The sequence below is a fragment of the Nelumbo lutea genome, chromosome 3, assembly GCF_056320005.1.
Source record: "Nelumbo lutea isolate HS-2025 chromosome 3, American lotus-T2T, whole genome shotgun sequence".
Lineage (NCBI taxonomy): Eukaryota > Viridiplantae > Streptophyta > Magnoliopsida > Proteales > Nelumbonaceae > Nelumbo > Nelumbo lutea.
In genome coordinates this window covers 4,136,211-4,163,484 of record NC_142686.1, presented here as the reverse complement: position 1 = coordinate 4,163,484, position 27,274 = coordinate 4,136,211, and the positions used below count along the sequence as shown (strand labels likewise).

The 27,274-nt window shown below is 37.1% G+C and overlaps 1 protein-coding gene across 2 annotated transcripts in view; it reads right to left on the bottom strand.

Moving 5' to 3' along the window:
• The window catches only part of LOC148862454 (calmodulin-binding transcription activator 4-like), a 62,991-nt gene that overhangs the window by 13,741 nt on the left and 21,976 nt on the right, over positions 1-27,274 (bottom strand). The window contains exons 1-3 of one of the 2 annotated variants that reach the window (XM_088976128.1): positions 21,016-21,277; positions 13,730-13,775; positions 812-1,325 (exon numbers count right to left, since the gene is read on the bottom strand). In XM_088976128.1, coding sequence (XP_088832254.1) covers positions 812-1,217 — 406 coding nt within the window. In that variant the 5' untranslated portion in view covers positions 1,218-1,325; positions 13,730-13,775; positions 21,016-21,277. Of the gene's footprint in view, positions 1-811; positions 1,326-13,729; positions 13,776-21,015; positions 21,278-27,274 lie in introns of those variants that run through there. The other variant, XM_088976127.1, reaches the window with a different exon arrangement.

Sequence of the window (27,274 nt, the reverse complement as noted above, 5' to 3'; positions counted from 1 at the left end):
AGCACACATTTGAGAGGTTGAGGTCCACTTATTTCCACCACCCTATATTTAATGGTGGGGTCCAACACCCACATTTCAAGTTATTAGCAAGTTAAACTTTGACATATTATCATCGATGATCTACCCACCTTTCTTTGGTTTGGTTTTGGTCTAGGGTTTCTTTGGTCGAATCATTTTTTATGCTTTTAGCTCTATTTGGTTCTGAAGTCAGAGATGTGGTGACATTCCAGGGTGGTTTAAGAATGGTATTATCTTACCATGTACCAAGAAGGATTGAATAACGCTGACATGTACATGACCGTCTATTTTTGGAGCATTTAGGAGTATATTTGACTCAGTCAAGATCAGAGTATAAACATTTGTTAAAATTCTTAGTTCTTAGATGAATTTCTCTAATTATGTTATTTCGATCAATTTCAGTATTAAAATACACTGGTTATTATAAGGTTTTCAGATCCACTATTCATTATAAAGCTAAGATTTAAAGCTGCAAGCAAGTGATGAGAATTGACGCTGATCAAGAAATGAAATAATCATGCAATTGGATTATGTTCAGTGCAAAATGATAGAAAATAAGTTCTGCACATGCTATAACATTTAAAAACTTATTATAAGATAATAGATTTAAACCAGTTAACTGCTACAGTTATTATCAGCAGCAAAGAGGGAAAAGGAGTCCATCAAATGAAACTAACTACAACAGAAATTGATTAAAGGGAATTTGCTGCATGAATTTATAAGATAGAACACTATACATGAAAGAACCAATCAAAGAATTCTGATTAGTGATGATTATGAAAACAAGGTAAACCTGCATTCTTTAGCAACCGGCTGTTGATTGAATCATCTCCCTTTATAACATTACCACTATAATGTTGACCATGTCCACTGCATTCTGATCTATGTAGTAGAACCACATCTTCATCCTCGTTGAAGCTCTCCTTTCCATAATCTAGAATTACTGAACCTTTGGACTTCTCATTTTGAAAGTAGTATGAAGAAAGCTCTTCTGCCAAGTCCTCATCATTTAAACTCAACTGCTCCTCAAGCCTACGTAGTGCTTGATTAATCTCAGGATCTGATGAACTTCTAAATTCTACCACTTTATCTATTCCCTCCAAATGATCCACCTCATTATTCCTAATCACTGAGTCAGAACTAACTTCCACAGATCCTGGACTAACTGAACTATGATATGATTCATAAAATTCATTCATTTCAGAAGAAGAGCTTAGATTTTGGTCAGCATAAAAGCTGGGACTCTGACTTTGGGTAGAAGAGAAGCCTGGAGACAGGTTAGATATTGATCCAGAATTGTGCCTTCCCTACAACATATTAAGCATATTGTTAGTGTCAAATTTTAGCCACACCATAATTCAAAATTTATTGTGTACGGTGAAACTAGCAGAATGAACATGAGGACAAGTGATAACCTTTTTTTTTTTTTTTTTGAGATGGTGACAAGTGAGAGCAAGTGGAACTAGCAGAATCAACATTTCGGGAAGGTACAAAAAGAGAGCCCCATATCCAAAGAAGAGGTGCATCCAGAAATGTTGATGAAGACCACTCAGCATTTTTATGGAATAGACTATATTAATAAATTCATGGAAGAGGGTGACAGGAAAAGTAGAAAATCATCATCTAAGCCTTCTCCCAACTATATAGTGTTGGCAGGAAAAGCAGAAAATAATTTAGTTTATTTGCCAATTACAGAAGATTCCGGAAATTAATTTAGAGTTCAAAAGTCATGTTTCTATGTTTTGCCGTCATCATCTAAAAGCTGCTTAGAACAAACCAAGCAAAATACAATGTTCCATTATTTGCCAATACTGGCATTTGCCATGAAAATGTCTCTAAGAAGTCCAAACCTGACTCTTAATAGGTGCACCAAAATCTGGTTACAAATCCCTAATACTGATAAAAAACCAACAATGCTATCGAAGAATATTGCATTAACTCCTTATATAAGCTTCAGGTCATGAGAGGTTCATTTCATTAATTGTTAGAGGTTTCCTTCTAATTCAAACAGTAACTATTTCAGAGGTCTCAGAACATACAAGACTTCAGCTATATCCAACCCAGGAAAGCCTATCATCTTTGTAATGGAATTTGAGCCTTTCTATATTCTTGGTTTATATTAGAGCAGTTTTTTATTTGCTCAGTTGCAGTATAGTTACTAGAGAATTATTTTAAGCAGTGTTCTAAAAGGCACGCCTGAACACATTTTTTAAGGCATGTGACTCGCTTGAACCTAAGCACAGCCCCTTTCAAAAGGCACACACCTGGTGCATTTCTTTTTAAATATGCCACCTCTGTAATGGGTTACTAGTAATTGTCTATTAACTTTCAAACTAACCAAAAACAAGACCTGTAAAGTACCTGAAACCTCAGTTCTTGCAAATAGGATCTCAAGTACCAAAATTTCCACTAAAGAAGCAATATTGGTGCAACTACCATTAGGTCCCAAATCCTAAAATAGAATGAACTATGAGTAAATCACAAAACCATAGTAGGGTTTTTTCCCTTTCATAGTAAATACATTTTTCAAAAAGAAGGATGAACACTTGATAACATTTAAAAGTGGATCAAATGTAAGTTACATAGATTTTTTCCTCACTAGGAGAACAGAACGAATAATGTACAAAGATTACAAAGTTATTCTAGGGAAAATCTTAACCACACAACATAGATTAGTGGTGGAACTAGAAAATGCGTGCATTAGGAAATGGAAGAGAAATAGATGTCCAAGAATTAGGTGGAAAAGCCTATAAGTTATTCCAAGGAAAAGCTTAACCCCAACATAGATTAGTGGTGGTAAATGTGCACATTAGGAAATGGAAAAGAAATAGATGTCTAAGAATTAGGTGGAAAAGCCTAAAAGGAGAAAAGCTAGCATATTTTTGAACAAATTGAGAGCAGAAGGAAAATAGAATTTAGATGAGAAGATTAATGGTATGTGGCTTAAAATGGATAATTTCATAAAAAAGTAGCAAAGGATGTTCTAGGAAAATGTAAAGGGGAATGACAAAGTTCTAAAGAAACGTGGTGATGGAATGAAGATGTTCCAAATATAATCAAATTAAAAAGAACATGTTATGAAGATCAGCAAAATTCTAAAAATAGGGAAAATTTAATATAATATATATATAAAACCACAAGAAAGGAAATTAAAAAGAAACTTAAGTTAAATTTAAGACATATGATGAGATCTATCATAAATTAGGCACTAAAGATGGAGAAAATGTAATTCCTAACCTAACAAAGATGAAAGAAAGGAAAGGTAGAAAAATTTAAACCATGTTAGGTGCATTAAAGAGGAATATTGAAGTCTTGGTAAAAAAAATAAGGAAATCAAGGAAAGATGGAAAAATTATTTTGAAAAAATATTAAATGAACATGTAAATGGTTTTAATGGGGGAGAGGTTAGTAACTCTAAAAGTGTTAAAAATAGTGTACCTTTGTATAATTAGAATTAATAAAGTGAAGAAGGCATTAAATAAAATGTAGAAGGGAAAGGTCTTAGGACCTAATGACAATGGGATTCTTTAAGTGTGAAAGAGGTAGGCTTATTGTGGATGAAATTGAAAAAAAAAATGCTTGATGAATGAAGAAACAACACTATGGTGCTTATATCTAAAAGCAAAGGTGATATACAAAGTAGTTATAATTATCGTAGGAAGACACTCATGAGCCATGCTATGGAATTTTGGTACAGAATAATTGAGCAAAGGTTACAACATGAAACCAAGGTTCAAAGTATCGATATGTATTGGGCTGTATCGGCCGATACGTATCATATCGGGGGCTTCCCGATACACCCCTACAGGGGATGTTTTGGGGTCTAGGCCGACCCCTTTGAACCAGTTTTGAAAAAAAAAATAAAACTAAAAAAAATAAAGAAACAGCTAATGATACACTTTCGTACGCCTCTACCAGCACATCGGGTGTACCGATACTTTGAACCTTGCATAAAACAAGCATATTAGAAAACCAACTAGGGTTTATGCCAAGGAGATGAACCATGAAGATTATCTTTCTTTTGAGACAATAGATAGGAAAGTTAAGAGAGAAGAAGAGAGATCTTAATATGGTGTTCATTAATCTAGAGAAAGCATATGATAGAGTCCCTAAAGAGATAATATGGCAGGTCCCGAAAAAGAAAAGAGTGCCAAATAGGTATATGGACCTAATTGAGGATATGTACAAGGGTGTAACAACCAATATCAAAACACCTATGGGAGGGGCATCAAATTTTACAATTACAATGGGTCTTCACCAAGGTCAGCACTTAGCCCTTCTTTATTTGCACTAATCATAAATGAATTAACTAAACATAATTAGGAGGAGGCCCGTGGCGCTTGTTTGCTGATGACACTATTTTAATTGATGGAACTAATGAAGGATATCTTAAAAAAAATTGGTTTTTTTGCAAAATCTAATGACAAGATATTTTAAAACAAGGAGTAAAATAGAATATATGCAATGTAAATTTAATAATAATAATAATAATAACAGGCAAGGTTTAAAATTTCGTAGCATACCAATCTGTATCAATCAGTACGTATTGTTTCTGTGGGAATCTGATATGGAATTGTTTCTTTTCGTCTCTATCATAGTTTTTAAGGCGCCAAGGTGATGGATTTAAGTAAAACCATATATCCTAGGGTAGTTCTCTAGGTTCCATAACCATCTTTCCTTAATAATTATCCATAATTTTCATAAGAGAAGTATAAATTTCATGTTTTAAGTTTAGAAAATCAACATTTTATGAGAAGAAAAGGAACAAAGGAAAGAAAATTCAAAAAATATAGGGGCTGAACCCCTACTTTTGTTATAGGAAAAGAAGAAAAGAAAAGGTGGAAGAAGAAGATTTGTAAGAAGAAAATGTGTTGATTACACAAAATTTTAAATTCTTCCCTTGCCTATTGGTTCAGGTTTTGAAATCTGAGGATTCAATAAAGGATCAAAACTTCAATACAATATGCCCCGTATCGGGTGTATTATATTGTATCTTTGGCGCCCCAATACACATGTTTACAAGTGTTTTTGGGAACCCATTTAAAATATATATATATTTAAAAATGAAATTGAAAACCAAAGAAATAAAAAAATAGGGGGAGTATCGTTATAAGTACTGATACACCACTGCCAATACACAGAGGTGTATCGATACTTTGAGCCATGAGTTCAATACAGCAGTTAGCAATGTTTGTGTTGAAATTAAAAGTATAAAAGTATTTTATAACATAGTGCACAAAACTACTTGGTGACTAGATGAGGCGAGCCTCCAAGGGCACCTTGTCGCCTAGGCGTCGCCTTGACAACTATGGTCTCTATTGATCCAAAACAATCCCGTATCAGGTTGTTTTGGATCCGTATCAGCGATACAAACCCAAAACATGTTGATACATTCCGATTTATTATTATGACAAGACTATTCCCTTTCTCTCTCAAATAACTCCTATAGTTACTCCCTATAACCCCTATAATTACTCCCTCTCTCATAATAACTCATTTATTTAATGCTAAATTAAGCAATATTCAAATTGAAATTTGAATTTATCATATGCATTAAATACGCCTTGAACTAGCTATAAAAACTATAAGTGGGAGGATTTGAACCCTTGTCATTAGTTTACAATGATTATAAGTCTACCATTATGCCATATTATAGTTGCTTGTCATAAACGTATGCACTTTAATTCTTAAGTAAATTTTCTTTTCTTAAGGAATGTTTGGTAATAAATGCTAAAATTCATTATTAAAGGTTATATACTAATAAAAAACAATACAAATTTTAATTTTTCCTTCATTTTCAACCGTAATCAATTCTATTCCAATGTATCACAATGTATATAAAATTATAAGCCATTAAACGTATGGCTTTTTATGTTTAAATAACTCATTTATAGTCATATAAAACTTCTATCTATTGTTATTAATATATTTTATGATTTATTTGAATTTCCTAGTGTATATATGCGTATCTTGATTTTTCGTCTGTATCCATGCATATCGAAACAGTATCCTGATACGTCTCTTAAAATTGCCTTACCATTACATCTTGCATTTCCGATACTTTGAGCCTTGATAATAGGAGTGCAAATCAAAGTATACCTTTTTTATCAATAGAAAATATGTTTATTTCAACTTGAAAGAAGAAGAATTGTTTACTATAATACAGGTTTGATGAGAAGGAGAGAGAGAGAGAGAAAGAGTGAAGAGAGGAGAAAAGAAAGAAGGGGTTCGGTGGTGAATGATCTACCGTCCCATACACTCCTTTATTTATAGCTTTTTGGATCCTTACAAGAATAGGAAATAAACGAAAAATTAGAAACAGTAAGGTCAGCCAGCCCAACTTAACAGAAATTAGAAGCTTCTAATAACATAAATTAGAAACTAAAGAAATTAGAAATTACTAATAGAAGAAATTAGAAACAACTAGGTGTGGGTATGAAACCACACACACTAGAGCCTGAGTGTGGGTATGGAACCCCACACTCATGGCTAACCAACTATTTCTTCACTCCCCCTCAAGTTGGGAGAAGATATTTGTCATGCCCAACTTGCGTAGATCTGTCTCCAATTTGCCTTTTGTGACTGTTTTAGTGAAGAGATCAGCTAACTGCATGTCTGAGGCAATGTAAGGAAGGCACACTTCTTGAGATGTGACACACTCTCGGATAAAATGTCTGTCAACTTCAACATGCTTAGTCTTGTCATGTTGTATTGGGTTGTAGGCAATATTAATTACAGCTTGATTACCACAATACAACATCAGAGGCTTCTCATTATCAACCTCCAACTCATTAAGCAAGGATCTCAGCCATAACACTTCTGCAACACCATTGGCCATGAATCTGTATTCCGCTTCTGCACTGGAGCGAGCAACAACATTTTGTTTCTTGCTTCCAAGAAACAAGATTTACCCCCACAAATGCACAATATCTAGAGGTGGACCTCCTATCATCGACATATCCAACCCAATCCGCATCTGTATACACTTCTATTTTCATATGACCATTATTCTTGAAGAGTATACCTCTCCCTGACATCTCTTTATGTAGGCAATAATCCTTTCTACTGCAAGGAGATGGGTGGTCCTAGGAGAATTCATGTATTGACTGACAACACTGACGGCATAAGAAATATCTGGTCGGGTTAGACAGAGATAAAGAAATTTCCCAACCAGCCTTTGGTACATAGCCTTGCACTCAAGGAGTTCTCCACTTTCTGCACTTATCTTATTGTTAGGCTCAATGGGAGTATTAGTAGGTTTCACTCCTATCTTGCCAGTTTCTTCCATTAAGTCCAGAACATACTTCCTTTGGGAGATGAAAATGCCAGTTTCTTCCAATAAGTCCAGAACATACTTCCTTGTGAAGGTGTTGTTTAAGGGTTTCAATTTCACTAGTGTCACATCTTGTTATCACAATGTCATCTACATAGACTACAGGTAGAGTTAGGGAATGACCTATCTTCTTAAAGAAGAGAATGTGATCTGACTGAGCCTATATGTATCTAAATTTGTCCAAAGCCAGTCTAAACCTATCAAACCAAGCTCTCGGGGATTGTTTCAGCCCGTACAAGGCCTTCTTCAAAAGGAAAACTTTCTTTCCTACTTCTGTACTATAAAAACTAGGGGGTAACTCCATGTATACTTCCTCTTGCAAGTCCCCGTTGAGGAAGGCATTCTTAACATCCAGCTGAAATAGTGGCCATGAGAAGTTTGCAGCAATGGATAGAACTCTGATAGTGTTCATTTTTGCAACAAGTGCAAAGGTTTCTGTATAGTCTATGCCATAAGTTTGTGTGAATTCCTTTGCAAACAATCTGGCCTTATACCTCTCTACAATACCATCAGCATTATATTTCACAATAAACATCCATCTGCATCCAACAGGTTTCTTCCCTTCGGGCCGGTTAACTAGTTCCCATGTGTTGTTCTTAATAAGAGCATACATCTCTACTTGCACTGCTTCCTTCCATTCAGGTATCAAAAGAGCTTCTTGCACTTTTCTGGGTATAGGAATAGCAGAAATAGATGCCAAGTAAGATCTGTAGGACTCTAAGAGAATTATAGGAAAGGAACTTGGAGATGCAATGGGCAGTGGATGAGGTGCAATTGCGCTTCCCTTTACGAATAGCAATTGGATGATCAAGGTCATCTATCGGTGAAGGCTGAACCTCTGTAACAGTGGGATCAATAGTAGGAGCAGTAGTAATGTTTGGATCTGGAGCTGTAGAAGATGATGGAACTGGCCTGGATTGCTGTTGAGTACAAGAAACAACCTACCTCCACCACTTTCTATGAAACACTCTCAACTCCCTACAATTTTGACAACCTTCTTCGCAACTCCCCCCCCCCCCCAAGTAACCGAGACAAGTAACGGAACTCTTGGAGCTGAAACTAAAATCCCTTTCTCATTATTCTCCCCTTGAGGAGAAGCCTTATGATAGTAGGGCATATCCTTAAAGAAGGTGGCATCCATGGACACAAAGAGCTTCCCTGAAACTAGCTCATAATAGCAATATCCCTTTTGATTTTGTGCATACCCAAGGAAAATACATTTAGTGGCTTTGGAATCAAATTTGGAGCGATGAGGTCCAAGGATTTGAACAAAACAAGTACACCCAAAAGTTTTTGGAGGAATAGTGAATAGGTCATTATCTGGATATAGAAGACTGAACGGGGTTTGCATGTTTAGGACCCGTGAAGGAACCCTGTTAATGAGGTATATGGCTATACAGGTTGCATTTCCCCAGAAGCATATGGGAACATTGGAGTTGAGCATGATGCTTCTGGCTACCTCTAAAATATGTTTGTTTTTTCTCTCAGTAACCCCATTTTGCTGAGGTGTGTGAGGACAAGTGCTCTGATGAATGATTCCATGATCATGGAGATAGGATGTCAAGGGTTTTGCAAAGTATTCCTTGGCATTATCAAATCTAAGAATCTTGATCTTGATTTCAATTTGAGTTAGGATCATCAGATGGAAAACTTGGGTCAGAGAGGAGACCTCATCTCGAGAGCGCATAAGATAGACCCATGAAAAACGGGTGTAGTCATCAACAAATAATAAGAAATATATGTATCCCCCCATGGTGGGAGTATGGTAGGGCCCCCCAAACATCGGTATGCACAATCTCAAAAGGAGGGTTGCTTCTTTTATTACTTAAAGGATAAGATGATCTACTATGCTTTGCAAGTTCACAACTTTCACATTGTAACCTAGACACTTCTACTGACTCAAAAAGTTTGGAATAAGACTCTTTAAAAACCCAAAAGATAAATGACCTAAGCGGTTGTGCCAAAGCATAATCTTACTACAAGAATGAGAAACAAACAATTTCCCTGCTTCACTCTACTCCCCTATGAATGTTCCAACAGGTAGACTCCATTCATCTCACGGCCAATCCCAATCACCTTCTTTGTTTCCAAATCCTAAAAATACACCGATCAGGGAAAAAAGTTACCGAACTGTTTAGATTTTTAGTAATACTATTAACTGAAAGTAAGTTAGCACTAAGCTTGGGAACATGCAAAGTTGAGGATAGGATGATGGTATCTGATAATCTAATGTCTCCCTTGCCAGAAATTGGTACAAGAGAGACATCAGCAGTAGAAACTTTGTCTCTTTCAGAGGATAAACAATAAGTGCTAAATAGAGTAGATATGTTGGTCATATGTTCTGAAGCACCTGAATCTATTACCCAGGAAGGGCTAGTATTACCTAGGATAGAAGCATGACAAGCAATAGCTCTTGTACCTGTATGAGCAAGGGTTAAAGTAGGTTGAGTTGATGTAGGCTGAGCTAAATTACTAAATTCATTTTCTAGCCGAGTCATAGCAACTCGCACTGCAGCTAGGGTATCTAGAGGAGTGCCTCTTGTGCCTGATGAAGTTGTACTATCAGTGTTGATAGCCATATTACCATTCCCTTTCTTATTTCTGAGCTTTGCTGGAACTAGATGAGGGTGCAACTTCCAACAAGTGTCCTTAGTATGTTTAGGTTTATTGCAGTGTTCACATACTAAGTCCTTCTTAGCTTCCTTCTTCTCCTTATCCCCCCCAGATTTAGGTCTAACTACTACTAAGGCTGATTCGAAGGGTTGTTCCTACAACGTAACCTTTCTCCTAATTTCTTCACTATGCACTAGGGAATAGGCTTGTGATAAAGTCACACTATCTCTTGTCAACAACTGTTGTCTCGCAATGTCATATTCAGAGTTCATACCAGCTTGGAACTCAAAAACTCTGTTAGTTTCAACCTGCTCTCTATATGTTTGTGCATCTTTCTGACTCTCCCACTCAATTGTTTCAAGATGGTCAATTTCATGCCATAGGGATTTTAAGGCTGAAAAGTAAATAGAGACATGCTTCTCTCCTTGCCTCAAATTTTTAACCTCACTATTTAGCTCATAAGCCCTAGCAACATTAAGAGGCTGAGAGTAGGTTTCCTTCATAACATCCCATATTTCCTTAGTTGTTTTGGCCCACGAGTAGTTTCGGCTGATGTGTGGCTGCATAGAGTTGCACAGCCATGTCATCACCAAAAAATTCTCTTGGACCCCCCTAGCATAAGTAGGGTCCTCCTTGGAGGGTTCCTTCACATCCCCTAGCAAGAAGTTCAATTTTCCTCTAACCCCAATAGCCATCATGGCTGATTGGGCCCATTCCAAGTAGTTTGATCCATCAAACTTAACAGTTGTAATCTGAAAGGTGTTTTCAATCATGTTACTTGGACCACCAGTCCCAAAAGCACTTTCCCCTTGGTTCTTGTACTCCATTCTAAGTTAAGAAGAGGCTTTAAACTATTGTGACAAGAAAAAGTTGTATTTCAAGGCTGATAACAGCCGACCTTTGGACAACGATTTTGCAGTTAGGTAACAGTCAACTACTGTCCTGGGATTGATACCAGTCCTGAGATTTTCTATCCGTACCTCTCTGAATGAATATCAAAGTCCTTTTGAGTATCAATCTCAAGAAAATGTACTTACTTTATGAAGAAAAAAGCCCAGAAAACTGATTGCTACCTTCAGTCTTCAAACTTGATCAATCAATTACTGTCAGCACCTTGAATCTTGATCAAAGAACCAAGAAAAACTGATCAGCACCTCCAATCTTGATCACTCAATTTCTGTCTGATTCTTCCTGATTACAAGAAGCTCTCTCCAATCTTAGGACAACTGCTAAAGTCTTCTTGCAACCTCCAAGAATCAACCGAAATAAGGATCTTTCTGAACTTTCAGTCCTAAACAATTATCATGTGGTCAGCTGAATTAAATCCACATGAGAAACCCTAGATCTAAGGCTCTGATACCAACTTGAAAGAAGAAGAACTGTTTACTGTATTACAGGTTTGAAGAGAAGAAAAGAGAGAGAGAGAGAGAGAGAGAGAGAGTGAGTGAAGAGAGGAGAAAAGAAAGAAGGGGTTCGGTGGTGAATGATCTGCCGCCCCATACACTCCTTTATTTATAGCTTTTTGGATCCATACAAGAATAGGAAATAAACAAAAAATTAGAAACAATAAGGCCAGCCAGCCCAAGTTAACAAAAATTAGAAACTTCTAATAACAGAAATTAGAAAATACTAATAAAAGAAATTAGAAACAATAAGGCCAGCCAGCCCAAGATAACATAAATTAGAAACTTCTAATAACAGAAATTAGAAAATACTAAAAAGAAATTAGAAACAACTAGGTGTGGGTATGAAACCACACACACTAGAGCCTGAGTGTGGGTATGGAACCCCACACTCGTGGCTAACCAACTATTTCTTCATTTCAATTAGAGGCTTAAATAGTGCAGCTTGATGCCAGGAAAGTCATCCCCAATTTTCAAACCCCCATTACATAAAAGCCCAAGACATTTGTTGCCTCATAACCCCTTGTTTGGCAAGAGAATCAGCTAACCCATTTGCACTTCTTCTAATCCATTTAAATTCTGCTTCTATGTCCCTAGCAATCTGTTCCACATCCCTTATTACATGTGTGAGAATCCAGGGAGTACGTCTTGTAGTTTGCTCATGAGATAACTACTTTTGAGTCCCCTTCCACCTCAACCCTTCTGAAACCCAGCTGCTTTGCTAACTGGAGATCTTATAGTAGTGCCAATAGTCCAGCCTTCAAGGAATTTCCTATACCGATTGGCCCTGAAAACAAGGCCAAAATCCTCCAACATTTCTGATTACCCCTCCTATTCCTGCCAACCCGGGGTTTCTGATTGAGCTCCCATCAAAATTCAATTTGATTCTATTGTTTTCCAGGGGTTTCAACTTTCAAGTTCATCCTTACCCTATCTCTTTCTCTCCAGAGGTTTCAACTTTCAAGTTCATCCTTACCCTATCTCTTTCTCTCCAGAGGTTTCAACTTTCAAGTTCATCCTTACCCTATCTCTTTCTCTCAATGGCCATGCTACTCTGGTCTTAAATCCTAAGTATAAAGTATACTTAAGATTTAAGACTAAGGTATAACTCAATGTGACATTTTTCTGATGCCTAGGTTGATAATTCATAAGAAGAGATTGAGGATGTTGCCCATAGAATTAACACAAGATGAGCAAAATAGGGGGTTGCATCTAGAATCTTAAGTAATAAGTAAATACCACATAGATCAAAAAGAAAATTCTATAAAACAGTTGTAAGGGCAGCACTGTTGTATGGAATAGAGTGTTGGCTGGTCAAGAAACAGCATGCCCAAAAAGTGAGTGTGACATAAATGTGTATGCTGAGATGGATGAGTGGAAAAACTAAAAAGGATAGAGCAAAAAAATGAAGTCATTCAAAGGAACCTAGGAGTAGCTCCATTAACTAACAAAATTACAGAAACTAGACTTAGATGGTTCAGTTACAAGTTGAAGACCACCTATAGCACACATAAGAAAAAGCGATCAATTACAAGTACAAGGGGATAGAAGGCCAAGAGGCAAATCAAAAAGGACATAAGTCAAAGTAGTAAGAAATGATTTAAGCACTCATAATTTAACAATGGATATGGCATTAAATAGAACAGAATGGCAAAACAGGATTCATGTATCTGACCCCATATAGTTGGGATAAGGCTTAGATGATGATGAACCCTTTAAAATGATGATTAACTATATTCCTGTGACACCAACAATGGATCTGCCACTAAATAGAATGGAATGGCAAAACAAGATTCATGTAGTCAACCCCATATACTTGGGATAAGGCTTAGATAATGATGAGGATGATGATAATGAACCCTTTAAAATGATTAACCACATTCCTGTGACACCAATAGATAATAGAATAACTCTAAAAACCTCAAGTTGTCTAAAAGTTTAACCACCCAAAAATTTAAAAAAAAAAAGCACTGGTGCAGGAATATGGTGGAGAATCTTGAATTCTTCCATGATTTCTTTCCTTGCTTCCATGTCTACATCTTTTTTTTTTCTCTTGTAAGAATCGGTGTTTATATAAATATAACCCCATATAGTTGGGATAAAGAACAATTTTTTTTTTAATTCCATTAAGCAATGTACGCAGTTTTTTTGTTCAATTTCCAATTATGTTTCACATAGCACTTTTATGATTTACATTCAAAAGACGCACAATAACATCTGAACAAATGAATATGTGCAAAATGACAGATTAAATGATGAGTTTACAATGATTATAATTGCAATACAAAATATAATTCCATAGTTTCAAGTAACATAACTATCATCAGACATGCATGTCTATTATCAGGTTTCAGTAACTCACTTCACTAATTTCTCTGTAGTGAACAAGGACAATGTGCTCATGTGCCCTGCAAAGCAAAAAAGAAAGAAAATGTAACTGAATATGATCATCTAGAACACATTAGAGTGAATTACCATATGATGGACAGTTTTCTTTTGATGAAAAAATGTGTGACAAAATATATTGAGTATAGAAATCAAGTTCCACTGGATTCCTCCACCAGTGGCAATTTAATTATTGGATTTGCCTCTTTTTAACCATTTGAATCTTTTAAGAGTTATTTTCTAGTTTTTAGGTGTTGTAAGAATATGTCCAGTTAGTTTAAAGTCTCAGTAGTATAAAGGGTGGTCATATTTGAGAGTTTTTGAAAGTTGCAGGTTCATAAATTTTGTTAGAGCCCAAGTTTGAGGAGTCAAAAATCAAAATTCATGCATTTGACATGATTATTGTGTGACTAGCCAATGAAAACAAGATCCTGCAAACACAATGTGTTAACTTAATGCTATTTTACCAAATAGGATGTCAGTGACATGAATTGGGTTTTTGTTTGTTAAGCAACAAGATAAAGCTAAGTCTATTATTCTGAAAAGGGATATCAAGATAAAATAGAAACAACATGCAGCTAACCCCCATTCTCTTGTAAATGGACCAATTACAATTAAGGATGATCATTTCGGCCCAGGTCCTAATAACCCCTCCCAGACCAGCCTTGAAATTGAGAGATTGTACAGTAGAGAGGTACAACAAAAAAGAAGCAAAACATAATATCAAACAAAAAGAGATCCAGCATCAAAAAAGAGCTGGACTGGATTCCCTGAAATGATTTATGAGTGCTTAGCCAAGATCATAATAGACCTTTCAAATTACTTCTTACTATATCCATGTCTGAGAACTTGTTTTCAAAAGGCACCTTCCCTCTACTAGACAAGCCCGAAATTCTCCATCCTTTAAATAGCTCCAGCACAGTTTCCAGAAGACAGCATTGCAACCCAAAGCATTGAAAGGCCAAGGACCACAAGTGATGAGAAAATTTACAATGAATAAAAAGTGATTCGAAAATTCTAAGCATTCATTGCATAAGGAATAGGTGTCACTGTCCATAATCATTCCTCTTCTTACCAGCTGGTCTTTTTGTTAAACACCTGCCAAGTGTAACCCTCCAGGCTAAGAAAGCCACCTTTAAAGGAACACCAGATTTCCAAATTTTAGCCCATGGAAAGTCATTAGGCTGCTGCGGGAGTAGACTGTTACAGAAAAACTGGATAAAAAAGTGAAAAGCCTTTCCCATTTCTACAGCCTTTCATCCTCTTCCAATGGGTTGGGTTTCATGTCTTGCAACTGATGAACAATTCGACCATTGGATTTATTTCCCAATCATTCAAATTCCTTCTGAATGTTGGATCCCAAAGCATCACCTCAAAGCAGTTCCTCACTTCAGCATTTCTGTTCTGGGAAATTTTTCTGCAAGGGTATAATCTCCACACCATTTATCATTCCAGAACTTGACTCTACTACCAAGCCTGATTTTATATCTGATTCCTTTTAGGAAGTCAGGTAGGGATTTCTTAATAACAACCCACATCCCAAAGGAGAAGGCCCTGCATCCCATCCATTATTACTGAAGCCGTATTTTCAAGTAATTTATCTCCTTCATAGGCTGCCACTCTCTTTATTGAATCGCCATAACCACTTACAAGGAGGGATTTGTTTACTACCATTATCTTTCTAACCCTCAGCCACCCAACTTTCTTGCCAAGAAGACCTTGTTCCAGTTCCCAAATGTAATTTATAACCATCTGTCCAACAAGCCCATAGAAAATATCCTATACTGAAATTTGCTAAGCAATTTGGATTCCACAATTTGGAGGTGGAAGGGGACTATCAGGTGGTAATTTCTTGGACAAGATGCAGTACCCAAATCCCATGGATCTAATAGGCACACAATTCGGGAAATTGGAAGTATAGCAAGGGAGTTGAATGTTGCCTTTAAATGAGTGAGAAGAACAGAAAATGGGATGGCGGATATTTTAACTAAACAAGGGGCTGTTATCAAATGTTTTGGGCAAAGCTATAAAGATGTCGTTTGGATTGGAGAAATTTCCCACCTTATTGTAATATTCAAGTTTGACTTTAATAAAATCTTCTCTTATTGATAAGAAAAAATGTGCATATGGTATAATATATAAATATATACACAATAGTTCTATATTTTTTTCATAGTTTTGATCATAAATATAAGGTAACATTTTACTTTTAAAAATATAATTTATTAAATTAAACAGACTCTGGTCCATCTCTAATTACAACTCCACCCTATACCTTGGTTTATTCCATAACCAAAAAAAAAAAAATGGTAATACCTATGGCTGTCTATAGAGTCCAAAAGTTCAATACCCAACCTGAAATCTGATCCCATTATTTTGGATTCAAATTATCTGTAATCAGATTGGACTTGGATTCTGAAACTTGTATCTGCTTAAAATTGGATGCAGATTTGACCTCATCTGATTATATATATATATCAAGGTTCAAAGTATCAGAAATGTCAAGTGTATCGGAAAGGCAATTTTAAGAGATGTATTGGGATACGCATGCGTATCGGAGAAAAACAAAGATACGCATAGATACACTTTGAAACACTATAAATACTTTAATAAATCATAAAAAATAAATCAATAACGCTAAATATAAGACCTCAATGAGGTGTATATACATTAAATTAACATATTTTAATGGTTTTATGAAGAAATATATTGTAATTAATTATAATTTCATTAAAAGTCCTATGCTTAATTATAATTCTTAAGTTTTAATGTTTTATGGGATGGAAAAAACCTAACTCTCCTATCCAACCATAAAACATGCATTGGCACAACTTCTAAGTAGAAATATAATCAATAAGTATTTATTATTTATTTTCAAAAATTATAAAAAATAAATAAACATTATATAATATATTCAATCATTGTGATCAAATGATAAAATATAATTAATTATTTATTTATTTTAAAATTCTAAAAATATAAAAATTAAAAAAATAATTATTAAAGTATAAATTTCAATTGGTCTATGGATATGATAGATCATCCATATAATTATAATATATTCAATCGTTGTGGTCAAATGATAAAATATAATTAATTATTATTTATTTTTATTTCTAAAAAAATACAAAAAAATAAAAAAAAATACTAAAGAAGAAATTTCAATTGATCTATGGATATGATAGATAAATCAATAGATCTAAAACATATTTAGTCTTTATAGGCAAAGAAAAATTACATTTTCAAATTTTTTATTAATTTATATTTCCCCAAATATCTTTATGAAATTTCCATAAATCTATTAATAACACAAAAAGAAATTGTGATTTCGAATGTAAGAAATGCAGATCAACATAAATTTAAACATTCAAAAGAAAAAAAAGAAATCACAAGATATTATAAAAATTTGAAAAAGCTTACCAAAATTTTCCATATTTTTTCAAAAATATTTGAAAACATTTCAAATAATTAATGATTCACACTTGTTTCTTGCAAATCTAGCACTCTAGGAATGAGGTTTGGAGTTTTAGAGTCATTTGGGGGTGAAAGAAAGCTTATTTCGGGGAAAAGAAGCTTGTTTTCCCCTTTATTTTTTTTTTTTAGTTTTTAGTTGTATCTTTTTCATTGATACGCTACCGATACACCCTGATACACCCCCGATACAGTCCCGATACGCATGAAAAAAAGATGAGGCATCTGATTTCCATGCGTATCCCATATCTGTTTTTCAAAGATACGATACAATACGCCCCCGTATCAGGCGTATCGTATCGAAAAATTTTAAACCTTGAGATATATATATATATATATATATATATATATATATATATATAACCATTTTTTTGATAATTGATATACCTCCATACATCCCCACTGTACTAAATTAAGTTTTTTTCTTAAATATCTATGAATCTTTTTTCCATTTGATCCACAACTGTTGCCAGAACCTTCAAAACGGACTAGTAATGAATAGGTGAAATTGCCAAAGACATTTCATTAGAGTAATTCTACCTTCCATTGAAAGATATCTCCCCTTCCAACCCACCAATATTTTCTCAAGCACATCAATAACCAATTGCTATGTAGACCTAGCTAATGTGTTTGCTTCAATTGGAATACCAAGGTAGGAAAAGGAAAGCTCCCCACATTCCCCACCCCTACATAAGACTTTTGTTCACATTTAGATAATAATTCAAATCCTTCTAACATTGCTCTTAAATTCAAAACTTGCTCAATCAAATACTTTAAAAATACAAGAACATTATCTACATACTTAAGATGTTTAATAACCAATCCTTCCCTGGACAGGTGTAAATCTATGCATTGGCAGAATAGTTCATGAGTCGTCTTTAGGAGAAGGGACAAGGACTGTGAGATAGCTCGGTGTGAACCGAATTGAGAGCAAGAAGAAAACAGAATTAAGGGTGTCAAGAATAGTCGACCCCCACCCCAAAGAGTCTCTTTTATATTAAAGAGATAAAAGATATGTACAATTACAAGAATGCCCTTACAGGGCTGAAAGATAAAAAGAACAAATAAAATAATAAGAATACTGTACAACAAGGACTACTCTAATAATGTACATCAAGGTATATCTTCACACTCCCCCTCAAACTGATGCGTAGACATCAGCATCAGTTTGCCCACAAGAATGAGGTGCCAACTTTTAGTCATAGCCTTGGTGAAGATGTCGGCAATCTACATGTGAGAGGCTACATGAGGAAGAGATATAAAGCCTGCAACAAGAAGGTCTCTAATAAAGCAACAATCCACCTCGATATGTTTAGTCCTCTCATGAAAGACAGGATTAGATGCGATCTTGATAGCATTGGTGTTATCAGCATACAGAGGGGTAGGAGTAGGAAGAAGAGTACCGAGATCCATGAAAAAAGACTTCAGCCAAACAATCTCACTACATGTAGAAGACATAGCTCTATACTCGGCTTCAATAGAAGACTTAGAGACACTTTGCTATTTCTTGCACTTGCAGGAGATGAGGGAGTCATCCATGAAGACGCACCACCCAGTAGTGGATCAGCGAGTGTCAGGACAACCAACCCAATCGGCATTAGTGTAAACCTTCAACTGTATGGATGATGAGGAAGAGAAAAACAGTCCCTAAGAGGTTGTGTCTCTAACATAACGAATGATGCGGCGAACAGCAACCATATGAGGTTGTTGTGGAGCAAAGACAAATTGACTGATGACCTAAACAGCATGGGAAATATCAGGCCCGGTCATAGTAAGATAGATCAAAGAGCCAACAAGCTAACGGTACAAGGTAGCATCAGGAAGGATGAGCCCTTCGGATTTAGATAGCTTGACATTCAGCTCCAGGGGGTATCAACATGTTTCTCATATGTAATTCCAACTAATTTGACAAGAGCAAAGGCATATTTTTGTTAACAAATGAAATACCCTCGACTACTACAATGAACCTCCAAACCCGAGAAGTAAGATGACCCAGGTCCTTCATGTGAAATAAGTTATGAAGTAAGGACTTCAGCTCACAAATGCCATCATGATCATCCCAGTTAGAAGCATGTCATCAACCTACAATAGGAGGACAGTGATACCCTGGGGTCTTCTCTTAACAAAGAGAGAGTAGTTAGAGGAACTCTAAATATACCCAGCCGCAACAACATCCCGGAAGCGCTCAAACCAAGCCCCGGGTGCTTGCTTCAGACCATATAGAGACTTTTTTAGGTGACAAACACGTGAAGGATCAATGCAATATCCAGGCGAAGGTTTCATGTAGACTGTCGCCTTCAGTTCACCATGAAGAAAAGCATTCTTGACATCTAATTGGTAAATAGTCCAGGAATGAACAACAGATATGGCCATAAGAGTCTGAATTGTGGTGATCTTAACAACCGGGGCAAATGTTTCTTCATAATCAATCCCATATTCCTGATTGTCTCCTTAGGCAATTAACCAGGCCTTATATCGATCAAGGGAACCATCTGACTTCAGTTTGATCGTATAGACCCAATGACTTCCAACAATAGAAGCATCTGGAGGAGTTGGCACAAGATCCCAAGTATCATTCTCATGAAGGGCTTGAATTTCGGCATCCATGGCTTCTTTCCACTAAGAACTTCTAATGGCTTACTAATAAGATCTAAGGATATCTGTGAAAGAAAGTACAGCAAAAAAGGAACTATGGTTTGAAGGAAAACCATAACGGTCAGGGGGTCGAGAAATACGGGTAGAACGACGAAGTGGAATAACCGAACTACTATCTCAAATAAGAGGATCTTGGGTCAAAGTATCACTTATAGGGGATATCGGAGATGGATGCTCTGGACCAAGTGGAAGGGGAGTTGTAGGCAGGGACTGGGACACATAGCCGCTTGCGGGTGAAGACGAGAAAATCTCTCTCAGTCGAGGAAATAGTAGTGTCATCTAAATCAAAGTCCTGCAAAACAGAGATGGAAGGAGTAGACAATCTAGCAACCCAGCAAAGAAGGAGATATATTCAAAAAACACAACATTCCGGAAAATCCGAATACGACAATAGCAGGATCATAGCACAAAAATCCTTTGTGGTCAGGACTATATTCCACAAAGGCACACATAGCAGACTGAGCAGTTAATTTAGATCGTTCACGAACAGGAAGATGTACAAAACAAAGACAACAAAAAACATGAAGACTAGAGAAATTTTGGGGGTGACCAAAATGTTTTTGGAAGGGAGGAATGTTGCCTAGAACAAAGGAAAGAAAATGGATCAAATACACGGCTATACTGGCAGCTTCTACCCAAAACGAAGTTGGAGTATGAGATTCCTGTGGTAATGTTTGCACAACATTGAGAACATGTCCATTCTTCCATCAGCCACACCATTTTGTTGTGGAGTGTCTAGGCAGCTGCGCTGAGACTGAATTCCATAACTCCTCAAGTAGGCCTGAAAGTCTCTGTCTCTATATTCTCCCCCTGAATCTGAGTGGATGGATAGTCACATTGCACTTGAATCAATTTTGCACCATAGTATGAAATAATTTAAGTGTGACAATTTGTGCCGTAGAAAATAAATCCAAGTATATCTGATACAATCATCTATAAACAATACAAAATATCAGTATCCCAATCGTGAAGTAATAGAAGCGGACCAAACATCACTATGTATTATCTCAAAAGGTTTAGTGGCATGTTCAGATGTATGAAGAAATGGTAAAACATGACTTTTACTCAAACAGCAAGCAGTGCAAGAAACATCAAAAGTATGAACAGGAGGAATTACCCAACAATGTTCAGTGTTACCTGGAGCTGAAGCATGGTAAGCTGAGGCCCGAGTACCTGAATGAGCAAAGGCTGATGTGGCAGGAGTTGATGACTAAGATGACTGAGCTGAATTCCCAACCTCCTTTTTCAACTGTAGTAGGGCAGCCCGAACAGCAGCTAAGGTGTCTAGGGGCGTGCCTTTTGTGCTCGATGAGGATGTAGAATCGGTATTAACAGCCATATGAGCATTACCCCTTTTGTTCCTCAATTTTGCTGGGACTAGATAAGGGTGCAGCTTCCAACATGTGTCTTTAGTATGCTTGGGCTTCTTGCAATGTTCACACATTAAATCCCGCTTATCTTCCTTCTTCATATCCCTTTCTGTATCACCCCCAGACTTAGGTTTAACTGCTACCAGGGCTAATGCTGCATCATAACCTTTATCCTAGCCTCTTCACTATGCACCAAGGAGTAGGCTTGAGATAAGGTCACACTGTCCCTTGTTAGTATCTGTTGTCTCACAATATCATAATCAGAATTCAGACCAGCTAGGAACTCAAACACCCTATTAGTCTCAACTTGCTTTCTATGAGTCTGTGCATCTTTCTGACTTTCCCATTCAAGTGTTTCTAGATGGTCAATTTCATGCCACAGAGATTTCAGAGTAGAGAAGTAAACGGAGACTGGTTTCTCTCCTTGCTTGAGGTTATTAACCTCACACTTCAATTCATAGGCTCTAGCAACATTAAGGGGTTAGGAGTAGGTCTCTTTCATGACATCCCGGATCTCCTTGTTTGTTTTTGCCCACAAATAGTTTCGGTTGATATGTGGCTACATAGAGTTGCACAGCCATGTCATAACCAAGTAGTTTTCCTGAACCCACTTGGTATACATTTGGTCCTCCTTAGATGGTTCTTTCACATCTCCCAATAGGTAGCTAAGTTTTCCTCTTCCCCCAATAGCCATCATGGCCGATTGGGCCCATTTTAAATAGTTGGATCCATCAAACCTCACAGTTGTAATCTGAAATGCAGTCTCAAACATATTACCAGAATCGCTAGTCCCAAAAACACCTTCCCCCTGATTCTTGAACTCCATTCTTGGTTAAGAATCAGTAATCAACAACTGTTAGAGCTACTGTAATAGAAAACAACACTTAAACAACTGATCACAGTCAGCCTAGGTCTTCCACAAACAAGGGAAACAGAATTCTGTATGAACTCAGTTCGGATCTGATCTGAAACCAATCGACAGTTCAGAATGTAAGCAGTCCAATTCTTGATAAAGGTTCTCACCCCCCAAAACAGGCTTTGCAGCCGAAACAAGTCTAGAACTCACTTAGAAAACAATCTGGAATGCTGAAACAGATTTAGGGTTTGATCATAGGGTTAAGGAAATCTTTGTGAGAACAGAAACAGTGCTCAGCCGCACCTTCCAAATAGGTTCACAGTCAAATCTGGTCGTAGGGTTAAGGACAAACCCTAAAAAAATCAGAGAACGCTGATCGCCTCTGAGGAAATAAAGGGGAGCTCAGCCGCTCCTCCTAGATAAGTCCAACCTATCTTCGACTAATGACGATCTCAAGGAAAGATAAAAACTTACCCAGAAAACTCTGATCGCCACCTTCAATCTTGGCCTGAACCCTAATATCGATCCTTTTAACTTTCTCTGATTCTTCCTGATTACCAAAATACTCTCCAAGCCTCTACAAGCCTTCGGACAGCTGCTAAACCCTTCTGGTAACCTCCAAGAATCAGCCATGAACAGTTCTTTCTAAGCTTCCAGCCCTAGGCAATTCTGATGTGGTCGGCTGGACTAGACACACGTGAGAAACCCTAGATTGGCTTTGATACCAAGTAGTCGATCAAGACTACAATCAGTTTTGAATCCAAAAGTAAAAAGGTTTTCAGATGAAGAAAAAGAAGAAGAAAGAAGGAAAAAAGAAACAGAAGTACACAAGGGTTTTAGAAAGGAGAGAGAGGGACAGAATAATGAATCTGCCGCCCTACTCTTAATATTTATATGTTTACTAATTGTAGAAAAAGGCAGAATTGCCCTTAATGCTTACATGGCAAATAAACTAATAATGAGCTGAAATAACAAGCTGTCTGAAATAACTACCAACTAACACTGACATAACTACCAAAGAGTACATGCGTGCTGTCATATGAACACAGTGGGGACCACAGCCGTGGGGCCCACATCAGTGTTCTCTACAGGAAGTATTGATGAAACTATCCAAGTTTGCTTGGAGGACAAAAAGGATATGCATATCAGTGCTCTGTTTGAGGGGGAGAAGGTTAGTGAGTCACAAGTTGAGGTGTGCTCTGATATTAAAGTAGATAAACAGCTTGGGTAGGGGGATAAAACTCGGTGAGTCTTCCTGCACTCAGGCCGACGATTCTTTAGTAGGGAAATTACAAAATGATGTGAGTCTGATGTATCTGATCCAAGATCAGTGGGGACCTTTCTGTAACCGAATAATAGTTAAAAGTGCTCCCTCAGTTGAGAAGCAAAACTTGGAGAGTCGGATGGTGATTGAGCAAGGGAACTATAAAACTTTAAAGGATACACCAGTAAAGGGCATTGAACCAAGGTTGGGATAGGATAATGCAACCAAGGAAAGCAACCAAACAGAGAAAATTGGCTTTGGTCCAATTGGCTTCTAGGATCCAATTCAAGGTAACCAGGAATCTGAGAAAGTCCAACCTTTCAAACAAGATCCTCCTTTGATCTCTAGTATTGCCTGTAACCTTAGTGATTTCAGTTTTGCTACTGACTTTTCCTCTAAAGCTATTGCAAACAGCCCAAATCCAGTCCTTGCTGTGCAAAGGTCCATGGATCCTTCTAATATTGCTATGAGTAAGTTTAGGGTAGGCTTAGAGGGAGGTCCAAAGACAGATTATGGAAAGGAGATAGAGGATTCAGGGGAAAGCATGAGAAGTGAAGAATATAGGAAGGAGGGAGAAAAATCAAAGGAAAAAACAGAAATAGAAAAAAAAAATGAGAATGCTGTGAGCAAAGAACAAGGAACTGAGATCAGATCTGAAGTAGGTATCTTGGGGGAGAGGATACAAGAGAAAGAAGACCCGATGAAGGACCTAGCTGGAAGAATGGGGCTTAATGTAGAGAAAACTAAGGAAGTGAGCCCTCAAATAAAAAAATAAAAAAGGAAAAGTGGGAGGAGGAAAAAGAAGGAGAAAACTGAATGAAGTAGAAAAGCTTATTAATGATGTTGAAGGGGACAAAGAGTTTAGTGCCAGAGGAGGAAGAAGAAAAGGAGGGTTATAGGAAGAGGTTCTCTAGGGTAATCTTAGCTAGATCAGAGAAGGTTATCAGTTGGAACGTGAGGGGCTTGGGAAGTGCTACAAAGAGAAAGCTGATTTGGGAGCTGTTGAAGAAAGAGAAACCAGACTTAGTGCTTATCCAGGAATCCAAAATTCAGGAGGTAGATAGGCAATGGATAAAAAGTGTTTGGGAGATAGAAATATTCAATGGAGTTAGGTTCTAGCTTGGGGTGCCTCTGGGGGAATAATAACAGCTTGGAAGGAGGAAATGTTCAAGTGTAGTGAAGAAATTAGTGGGAAGAATCTCAGTTTCAGTTAAGTTGAAAAATACTCAGGATGGATTTGAATGGTTCCTAACTAATGCTTATGGTCCAAACTCTTATAGAGAAAGAAATGTAATGTGGGAAGAGTTAGCAGATATTAGAGGCTTGTGGGGGGGGGGGGGGGACCATGGTGCCTAGGAGGAGACTTTAATGTAATCAGGTTTGTGGAGGAATCAAATGGAAGAAGACAAAGGGTTACCTCAAGCATGAGGAGATTTAACAGCTTTATTGAGGATCTTGAGTTAAGGGACATCCCTTTAGGTCATTCTTGTTTTACATTGTCTAATCTTCAAGCTAACCCTATCTGTTCTAGACTGGACAGATTTTTGGTGTCTCTTGACTGGGAAAAACACTGGCTGAATTTGATGGGAAAAACATTGCCTTGAGTTACTTAGATCACTGGCCAACTTGCTTGTTTCAAAGATCCAATGCTGGAGGTCCAATTCCCTTTAGATTTGAGGAACATGTGGCTTACCCATCCGGAATTCAAGGAAAAGGTTAAGGAGTGGTGGGTATGTGGGAAGGTCAGAATTTTCTAAAGAAATTGCAGATATTGAAGGGAGAAATTAAAAAATGGAACAGAATTAAGTTTGGGAGATTGGAAGAGAAAAAAACAGTATTATTTCACAAATAGAGGAGATTGATAGGAAGGAGATGCAATGTGGTCTCGACAATCATGATAGGGAGAGAAGATGGTCTCTAAAAAGGAGCCTGAGATTACCCTATTGAGAGAGGTGAATTAAGGAAGGGGATGGAAACACAAAATATTTCCATGCTTTAGCTAATGGTAGAAAAAGAAAGAGCTCAATATCGTCTGTATTGGTGGGTGGAGGGGTGGGGGGTTGAAGTAACAGATCAAGGTGAAATTGCCAAGGCCTTTACAAATCATTTCGGATCAATATATCGTAGGCCAATCAATGAGAGGTAGTCTTTGGATGGGCTTGAATGGGATTGTTTGGAAGAAAATCAAGAGGAGATTTTGGAGAAAAAGTTTGAGGAGGTTGAAATTAAGGAAGTAGTGTTCTCCATGGATAGATCTAAGGCTCCTGGGCTTGATGGATTCATAATGGCTTTTTATCAAGATTGTTGGGAAATAATTAAAGATGACCTCATTAAAATTTTTAGGGAGTTCCACAGTAGGGGAGTAATCAGCCCATGGATGAACTCAACCTTCTTAGCCTTGATTCAACGAAGAAAGATGCCACCCAACTAGGGGATTTCAGATCTATAAGCCTAGTTACTAGTATCTATAAGATAATTGCCAAGGTGCTTTCTCTAAGGCTTAAGAAGGTCCTCCCCCCACTCATTTCCCAATTCCAAGGGGTTTTTATCCAGGACATACAAATTGTTGATAAGATTCTAATTGCAAATGAATGTGTGGAGGCTCAAAAAAGGTTAAAGAAGAAAGGAATAACAATCAAATTGGATTTGGAGAAAGCTTAAGATTTAGTGGATTGGGATTTCTTGATCAACATTATGAGGAGATGTGGCTTTGGGGATTATGGTGTAAATGGATCAGAGGTTGCTTAGGAACAGGCCACTTTTCTGTTTTAGTCAATGGGTCAAAAGTTGATTTCATTGATGGGCTTAGAGGTCTTAGACAAGTGATCCACTTTCTCCCTTTCTGTTCACTCTGATAGCTGAGGTCTTAAGTAAGCTAATCTCTAAGGCTAACTCTATGGAGCTGGTTAAGGGTTGGGTAATAGGAAGAAATAGAGTTCTAGTATCCCACTTGCAATTTGCAGATGATATCTTGGTTTTTTGTGACAGGGAAGACAGAGAAGGGGTAGAAAATTTGAAGCTAGTAGTGAAGCTCTTTGAAAGGACCTCCAACTTGAAAATCAATTGGTCTAAAAGTGTTTTAGCTAGAATCAACTTGGGGGATGATGATCTAAGAGAAATGGCAGACTCGTTGGGTTGTGAGAAAGGGGATTGGCCTCTGTGTTACTTAGGATTACCCCTTGGTGGCAACCCTAGATCAGTTAGTTTTTGGACCCCAGTAGTGGAGAGATTTGAGAAAAGGCTAGCAAGCTAGAAAAGGAATTATATTTCATTGAGAGGGAGAATAATATTGATCAAATCCACTTTAGCAAATCTCCCAGTGTACTTCGTGTCAGTTTTTAGGATGCCCGAAAAGGATTGAAAAGATTATGAGAGATTTCCTTTGGGAGCCTAGGAGGGGAAGAAAGATCACTTGATTAGCTTGGATAAGGTGGTAAAGTTGAAGGAGGAAGAGGGATTGGGCATTGAAAATGTTAGGCTGAAATTTTGGCTTTATTGAGTAAATGGCTTTAGAGATTCCCTAAAGAAAATGAGAGGTTATGGAGTAAGGTTATCTCAAGTATCCATGGACTGTCAAACAATGGGTGAGATGTGGGCTGCTTTCATAGAGTTACTTTGGCTGCTCCTTAGAAGGCTATCCATGACATTCTTCTAGTGTTCCTCACTCATATAAGGTACGGTTTGGCTTTGGGTCAAAGAATAAGGTTCTGGGAGGATATCTGGGTAGGGGAATCCCCCTTGTCTGAGGTTTTCCTTCTCTTTTTGAGCATCTAGTTTTAAAGGAAAACCGGTGTGTCATTTTTTCAGTTCGTCCTCTTCCCAATCATGCTTGAATTGGAATCTGGGCTTTACTAGAAATCTTAGAGAGTCAGAAATTCCAAGCATTTCTGCTTTGCTTAACATGTT